This window comes from Myotis brandtii, unplaced genomic scaffold, assembly GCF_000412655.1.
Source record: "Myotis brandtii unplaced genomic scaffold, ASM41265v1 scaffold120, whole genome shotgun sequence".
In the NCBI taxonomy this organism is placed as follows: Eukaryota; Metazoa; Chordata; class Mammalia; order Chiroptera; family Vespertilionidae; genus Myotis; species Myotis brandtii.
This window is the reverse complement of record NW_005354174.1, coordinates 4,369,175-4,378,122: the sequence shown is the minus strand read 5'-3', so window position 1 is coordinate 4,378,122 and position 8,948 is coordinate 4,369,175. Positions and strand designations below refer to the sequence as shown.

Below are 8,948 nucleotides of genomic sequence, written 5' to 3'. Positions count from 1 at the left end.
GCCCTCCCCCCAACTGGGGATGTGCCCACAACCAAGGTACATGCCCTTGACCGGAATCAAACCTGGGACCCTTCAGTCCGCAGGCCGACGCTCTATCCACTGAGCCAAACCGGTTAGGGCTCAGTTCGCATTTTTAGTAAAATTTCACATAAAAGTTTTCTCTATGTACGGTATCTAATTCTTCCTTTTCCATTCTCTCCTCCATTTGTTGCAATAAGGTTTCCACACCATCACCTGACTGAAATGGTTAAGGTTATCAGTAATCGTCACCTTGCCAAATCCAATAATCAAGCTGCAGTTTTCATCTTCCTCAATCTCTCGGCAGCAGTATTTGACACAGGGGATCACACCTTTCTCCTTGAGTCACTTCTGCAGCTTGCTACCCTATAGCATGTTCCCTTAACTTTCTTCTTAGCACACTGGCAACTCCTACCCAGGACTTTTTGCTGGTTCCTTCTTCATTTCTCAGTCCTCCTGGGCTCAGGTCTCCATTCTTTTATCCAGCCACTCACTCCCTAAGACAGTTAATTTGGTTCCATAGTTCTAAATTATCATCTCTATGCAGATAATGCCTAACTTTGTAGTATTTCCAGTTTAGTCATCTCCCTTGAGCTCTCCTCTTTTATTTCTGTCTACTAAACATTTACACTTAGATGTTTCATACACAAACCTAATGTGACTAAATCAGAACTGCTGAATTTTGCCCCCTCCACAAAACCTTCCCATGTCAATAAATGGTATTATCACAAACCCTACAACCAAACTGTAGGAGGTATCTATGATCTTTCTCCTTTCCAGCATTTACCCAGTTGCTCACCAAAACCCCATGATTCACGCCCGAATCTTCTCTCTTGCTCACATCCACATTTAACCCATAAAATCCTTTTGATTCTTCAAAATGTTGTCCAAATATGACTTTACAGGGTCTCCATCATCATCACTTTAATCTAAGCCACCATCATCTTTCACCCGTATTTCTGCTTCCATTCTTAATCCCCTACATTCTATTATCTACACAGCCAGCAGCCAAAGAAATCTTTTAAAAAGGTAAATCAGATCTCATCACTCTACAAGGCTCCTTGAAGAGGCCTTTCCTATCTGTCCTATCTAAAATAACGATCACCCCCATTTATCCCTTTATCCTATTTTGTCTTTGTAGCACTAATACTACCTATAGTTTTAATATATGTATATATAATTTTTTACTTGTTTATTGTTTGTGTTCCTCAATAGAACATATGCTTTATGAGGGCAGGGAAATTGTCTGTCTTGTTCATTGTTGTATCCTTAGCTCTTAGCAAATGCCTGACACACCTGAAAAACTTAAGAAATGTAGAAATAATGAATGATCAATACAAGGGTTCATTGTTTAACACCTATAAATTATTTCACTCTCAGAGTTGAATGAAAATAATTTTTTAAAATTCTTGGTTGAAGTGAATGAAGTATCTGGGAAGTCTATAACGACACTGAAATTTGGACTTTGTAGATTAATATGCATAATACTTTTCCTGTTCTTTGGCATAGCTGAAAGATGAAAGTTATACTTAAAAAGTCTTTTGAGATTACACATGGCATTATATAAAAATATAAATGAGGATAACATTTCCTAAGCATAGATTTAATAAAATTAATCAGAGATGAGTGTTCCTAGAAGTTTCTTTTATTCATTCTTCATCTTTAACAATGAAGCTACTGACCGATAATGGTAGATTATATAATTTTTATTTGTAAAGAGCATTTATGTTGATTCATTCACAGCCTTTAATTCAAATTACTTTGAGATTAATAACAAACATCTACAAGGTGGTAGCCAGGATTAGAAGTATACTTTTTGAAAGAGGGCAGTAAAGCTAATTGGTTAATATACAGGGATGATACTAAGTGCCTGGGAGGGGAGAAAGGAGGGAAGCAAGACCACTTTCTGTACATTAGCAATTGTTATGAGGGGGTTGCATCAAAATACAGTAAATCCTCACTTAACTTCATCAATAGGTTCTATAGCTTTACGTGAAACAACATATAACGAAACCAATTTTATCACATGCTAATTGATACAAAAAAGAGTTAAGTTCATATGGCATCTCATCAGTGTTATAGTGAAACAACACTGAACAAAATGTTATTCGAGGATCTGCGATAGGTGTATAATATATAAGATTTTACTGTTCATCAAAATATTTTAATGTTTGCTCTAACCGGTTTGGCTCAGTGGATAGCGCATCGGCCTGCAGACTGAAGGGTCCCAGGTTCGATTCCGGGTCAAGGGCATGTACCTTGGTTGCGGGCACATCCCCAGTAGGGGGTGTGCAGGAGGCAGCTGATCGATATTTCTCTCTCATGGATGTTTCTAACTCTCTATCCCTCTCTCTTCCTCTCTGTAAAAAATCAATAAAATATATTAAAAAAATATTTTAATGTTTATAAAAAAGACAGCTTGTTAGGGGAAAAATGTTGAGAAATCCTGTTGCAAACAAGTGTAAATAAGTAAAGAATGAGAGATACCAACTCAGCTACAATGAGAATGGCAGAGAAGGTGGGGTCATTTATCCTTCGACCATATGTTTTTACAGGCTCAGTTCCACATTCCTAGTCCTTCGTCCGGGCCATTAAGTGATCAGTGAATGAGCAGGGAAGGTAATTAAAAATAAACCTTATCTCGTAGTTGTAGTAAATTTAACCTCAAACCTTAATATTGCCAATAGTTCTTAGAGGAAGGCCCATAGAAGCCCACCATCATGCTATAGAAAATTTGTTCAAGTAGAAGCAGAGGGAGGAACTAGAAAATCTGACTCTAGATTGTACCAACTTTAGCATGGCATTAAATGATAAAAAATATAAAACAAAAGTCAAGCAGTAAATTAGAGTTAGGAACTCTATTTGCATTGCTGTTTGTCCTCAGGACAATGTCTAGAAAAATGGACACTTTCTTTTCATGCTATTTTGAAGGACACTTTATCAAAACTTACCCAGAGCAATAGGAATGAGAATCGGAGCTAAGAGAGTCATATACAGAGAATGTGCTCTCTAAATCGTATGTCTTACTCTCAGAATAGGCTCTTAGGGAATTATCCTTGCTAGGGCTCTAGGACATGGTAGAGGTTTAGTAAACCTCATCACTAAAGGAAAAGGACCTAAAACTTTTTCAGTTTAAGCACTCTCTAAGGGAAATAATTTATGTTCCAAAGCAAACACATACCTGTAAACTGGTCCTAACTGTTACAATTAGTTTGAGCCAGGAAGGAAATTTTCCAATCATTTTACTCAGAAATGATACAATTGTATCCCCATAATCCGGTTTGTGAAATTCTGCTTCATTTAATCCATCAATTAAGATGATGAAATCTTCATCTGGAATTTTTCTCTCTGAGGTAGAAAGAAACAAATTACTTAATAATTACCAAGTGGATAAGTGAGTTCTTTATGGGTCTTTGATTAGATATCTGGTTGGGGCAAAAAATACTAAAAAAAGGTTTTTCCTTTGTTTACTGAGTGCTCAGAGTACATAATTTACTATAAAGACAGAATAATTCATGTAGTGAATTCATTTTGTTTTCATCAGGTATAAAAGCTTTTGTCACATATACATTAAATATATGTATCATCATCATCATTTCCCCCATGTTATCAGATGTGAGACAGGCTGAGCATTATATTTATGACAATCTGCACATGGTAATTCATGTTCCTTTGGGAATTAAAAAAAAGGAGGTTTAATTTGAAGTCCAAAGCAGTATAAAGGACTACATGTGCATGTGTAGTGAGAAGGAAGGGATGGGGGAACAGAGAAAAGGAATCCCAACCAATAGACAGATTTTAACTAGGCAGGTTGGATCACAAACTCTTACAGAACTAGCAGCCTCCTAGACTATCCCTAAAATAGCTTCAGTGGGATTAGACCCTTCCGTGATCTTCCCAGGGGATAAGTCACATGAAGTATGCCATGCTTGTGTTCAGTTCCCTTCTGAACTCTATTCTATCTTAAATTGACAAAATCAGTTTATCCTTAGGGCTAGGCTGTATAAGAAGGCTTGGTAAAATTTCAGGCTTCTACTCTCATTAAATGCTTATTGATTTACTACATTGAACAATTAAAAAATTCCCAAGTTGAATCAACATTTTAGTACAAATGTTAGCCTTTAAAAGAGTCAAGACCAAATGAAAGTCTACATATTTTAGTTTCACATTTGAAAAGATGTACATTTTTCTGCATGATTAATAAGACTTTATATTTCCCCCCTAAAGTACAAGCTTTATATAAAGGAATTTAATTTCAATATCCTAAGTACTAAAAGTCAGTTTTCAAATTATGAAAAGTTTTTACTATTACTTTTATGTGGTGACATTTTAGGACGAGAAATGAACTAGGATCCTAGTTCTTACCATTAACAATGAATATTAATGAGACAGCATTTTATATGATGTAGTACTAAGAAAGCACATTATTCCTTTGGGGAGTCCAAAGCATTAAGGAAGAGTGGAGTTGCTTGGCACTAATTGGGATTTACCTGCAAAACTGGGGGCTTTTATGTTCTTGACTTTGAGGACATTGGCTCTCTTAAGTGTAATTGTGTCTTTAATTTCCATAGAGGAATTTTCTAGTTGCATTCTGCTGGACAGATATAATAGACCTATCCCTTGTTACTGAGCACCATCACCTGACCCCACCCAGTGGTGCACTGGAGCCATCCTGACTGCTTCAGGAGAATACACTGTAATATTTTCAAGAACTGGCACCCTAAAATAGGCAAGGTGGGAATATTTATTTACACAATGGAAACTGGCAATTGTTACAAGCTCTCCTCCTGCAGCTGGTTGTTAAAAATTTACCAGCAACACCACTGTCTCCACTGCTTCAATTACACTTCCTTTAACTTCACCAGGCGCCTTCACAAGAAAGCCATGATTTTCAAGTGGAGAAAAAGGTCTGATGATAATGCACTTGTTGAGATTTTCTTTGGGAAAAACATTTCAAACACATTCTCGAGCATAAAGATCAAGAACTTGCGTTAAATTATGATGTAGATGTTTTAATGAACAAAACAATTCAGTGCCTAATAAAATTAAATTTTATTCATCCCATGAGTAAAAAATATATCATTTCTTAAAAAAAAGAAATAAGTGCCTTACTTAAGATAATTATATTATTCTAAATCTTGACTTTTTTTTTCTTTGAGATTCTCTTCTTTTGAAGGAGTTACTTAGAAGTCACCTATGAATACAGGTGCTATTAGGTGTCAAAATATTTCCCCTGTTAAGAAATAAGGATGGCATGTTTATCTAAAATTATATTATTTAGGATTCAGATAAACAAAGGCAAAGAATTTCCAAATGATACTAATATTGCAAAACACTGAGAACTATTCCTAAATTTCTTTTCTTTGCTAAATGATGAAGTTTTTCAATTATCAACTTAAAAGGTAAAACTTTGAGGATCTTTAAACTGTGTCTTTCAAATGCAACTAGCTTTATAAGAAAGTTCCTACATGTTCATTTTCAAACCTTTGTAGGTTATTAAAAACATATTCTAACTCAGTAGCTTTTAAAAGATTTTACAGACAAATGAAAAATTTAAAAATTACTACTTACATATTTAAATGTAAGAACATTTAAAGTACAACTACTATCCACTATCACCATTATTTCATAGAATAAAACAATATTTTAACATTGAAGAAGTAAAAGAGACATAATCTATCTAAACTTTACATATATGCATATGCAAAACTACATCTATATTTATAGGTGTTTCTTTTCTTTTTTTAAAATATATTTTTATTGATTTTAAAGAGGAAGGGAGAGGGAGAGAGAGAGAGATAAAAATATCAATGATAAGCCCTAGCTGGTTTGGCTCAGTGGATAGAGCGTCAGCCTGTGGACTGAAGGGTCCCAGGTTCGATTCTGGTCAAGGGGACATGCCTGGGTTGCAGGCCCAATCTCCAGTGGGGGACGTGCAGGAGGCAGCCAATCAGTGATACTCTCTCATCATTGATGTTTCTCTCTCTCTCTCCCTTCCTCTCTGAAGTCAATAAAAATATATAAAAAAAATAAATATCAATGATAAGAGAAAATCATTGATCAGCTGCCTCCTGCATGCTCCCTACTGGGGATTGAGCCCACAACCCGGGCATGTGCCCTGACCGGGAATCGAACCGTGACCTCCTGCTTCATAGGTTGATGCTCAACCACTAAGCCATCCCCAGCCGGACTCTTTCCTTTTTTTTTTTAAAAAAAAATGGAATCTATGGGGGTGACATTAGTCCACAAAACCATACAGGTTTCAAGTAGGCTGTTTCTATTTTCTTATTTTGCTATGGACTAATGAAAACCTCAAATGGACTGGTTCTTAGGAACCACTGTTCTAGCTGACAAGTCTTTGTTTTTTGTTGTTTTTTTTTTAGCTGACAAGTCTTTGGAAAGGTTTGCTAAACCCTTTAATCCTTGTTTTTAATCACTTGAAAATATATATATATATTCGCCAGGGATTCCTCACTGCCCTCACATGTATACTTAACAAATACTTGAACTTTCTTCCTTACTAGTCCCATTGTAAGACTCTACTTAGGTACCTGAGAGAAATAAGAATTATAGAAACAGCATGAGATGAGATGGTAGCAAGTACCAAAGTCAGAAGTGAATCCCAGTGCATGATATTTCATTGTTGTATATTGTACAGAACTTATCAAAAGTGAAAAGGCGGCTCATATTAGACAACATTTTTGTTCAGACAATCTGCATATTACATGTGAATTACCTTCCTTTTAGTTGTGATAACATATTAGTATGATCTTTCACTTCATATTGGTGGCTGAGAAACTTCAATGTACAAAAAATAATTAAATATATTTGTGGAGAAATTTCAAGATTTAAACAAGCCTAAGGTCTGGTAAAGCTAATAGGTATAGAGGTATTCAGAGATCATCAGAGTGGAGAAGAGAAATTTTGATAGTTGAGTAAATAGCACAAAGGCTGAAATAGCTGAAGATGGTAGCCAGGAGAACAGAAATTTCTTTTTCTTTGGCTTCCAGAATTGACAAAACATTGTTAAGGGGATGGGGTGGGGATAGGGCAGAGATGGGTAAAGGAGGAGACGTTGCACTTACGCCATAGTCAACACTAGAAATGCCGAGGAAAAGAGGAGGAAGGCAGAGGCATGAGAGGGAGGATTCCATTTCACCCCTTCCCTGACTTAAAAAAATATCTTTATGCCTTTTAGTGGTCAATTAAGTTATTTTTAGTATATAGAGTTGTGCAACCATGGATGCCATTTCCTTTTACCTGAACTGTAGAGTAATAAAAAGCATCAAGCATAAAGATTGGAGGTTTCTAATAGTGGAAACTCCACAACACTGAGTTGGAGCCATGATTTTACTGATTTATTTGAACTTCACAGAAAGGACTGGAAGTTCTACTATCTTTACCACAAGAAAGATGCATTATATTTGGAAATGATAATGAGAATATTTATAAAGAAAGGAGGAAGTGGCACTTCCTATAGGAATTTTTATTTTTCAAGTAAAATCTTTTATCTGTTAACTGTATTCTGTGGGACATCAGCTATGGAACATTTAATTTTGGCAATGTGATAAAAAAAATCATTTCTGTAACATGCTGCAGGTAAACTTGGGCTCCAAAGCCTCCACCTTTCATCTTCTTTGCATCTCATCTGTACCTTTGTGGAGATTCTCCAGGGGCTCCAGGACACCCCTCCGGAAAGAGGCCATGGGGTCCTGAACACAGGACCGAAGGCTCAGCATGCTCTGTAGGTGAGGCTCCCGAAGAAGCTGCTCCCGATAGGCCGCCAGCTGAGGGGAGCGGCAGAGCAGGGCAGCAACATTGTGGACAAATTCTGGCACCAGGCAGGTGTAGGCATTATCTGCTTGGCAATAATGATAGGCAACTACCTACAAAAGAAAGATGAGAATGCAGACAGGTTTACAGAAGCAAGAGCAACAGCCACGATTATTATCTTCCCTAACATGGTTTTTTGTTTCCCTATCCCTCAACTTTTTCATAAAAATAAAAGCTGCTAACTCAGCCTGGCTAGCGTGGCTCAATGGTTGAGCATCGAGCTATGAACCAGGTCGATCCCCAGTGTGGGGCGTGCAGGAGGCAGCCGATCAATGATTCTCTCTCATCATTGATGTTTTTATCCCTCTCTCCCTCTACCTTTCTCTCTGAAATCAATAAAAATATATTAAAAAAGCAAAAGCAAAAACGAAACAAAAACCAACAATAAAAAAACCACAAAGCTACTAAGAAACTGCTTGATTTATCTAAGATAAGAAATTTGATAACATACTTTTACTGTAGAGCAGTGGTTCTCAACCTTCTGGCCCTTTAAATACAGTTCCTCATGTTGTGACCCAACCATAAAATTATTTTCGTTGCTACTTCATAACTGTAATGTTGCTACTGTTATCGTAATGTAAATATCTCATATGCAGGATGGTCTTAGGCGAACCCTGTGAAAGGGTCGTTTGACTGCCAAAGGGGTCGCGACCCACAGGTTGAGAACCGCTGCTGTATACATATATCATAATTATATATCAATTAACATTTATAAATACAAATGAGTTTTCCCTCTGGATTATAAGAAATAGGAAGCAAGCCTGACAATAAATATTTACATTAATCTCTCTAATATTTATTCAGCATAGAGCAGTATAGGAGTCTGATTTTATAACAAAGTATTAGGAATAAGATATTCAGAGAAAAACCATATGTCAGTCTCACCAAACACATTTGTTTATGTCATCACATTTTAAATTATAGTTATGGTATAAACAGCCTTATAAAAATAAAATAATTCAGTTTTAAGAATTATCATTACATATTTTCTGAGCACCTCTAGACAAGAAAATCAAAATTAGATAACAGGCCTGGCTGGTGCTCAGTGGTTGAATGTCGGCCCATGAACCAGGAGGTCATGGTTTGATTCCAGGTCG

The 8,948-nt window shown here is 36.4% G+C and overlaps 1 protein-coding gene across 9 annotated transcripts in view; it reads right to left on the bottom strand.

Annotated features, from left to right (window-relative positions):
• TANC2 (tetratricopeptide repeat, ankyrin repeat and coiled-coil containing 2) overlaps positions 1-8,948 on the bottom strand; it is a 215,324-nt gene that overhangs the window by 56,846 nt on the left and 149,530 nt on the right. For all 9 annotated transcript variants that reach the window (XM_005858613.2, XM_014532046.1, XM_005858615.2 and 6 more), the window contains 2 exons: positions 7,673-7,904; positions 3,200-3,366 (listed from right to left, as the gene is read on the bottom strand). In XM_005858613.2, coding sequence (XP_005858675.2) covers positions 3,200-3,366; positions 7,673-7,904 — 399 coding nt within the window. The remainder of the gene's footprint in view (positions 1-3,199; positions 3,367-7,672; positions 7,905-8,948) is intronic.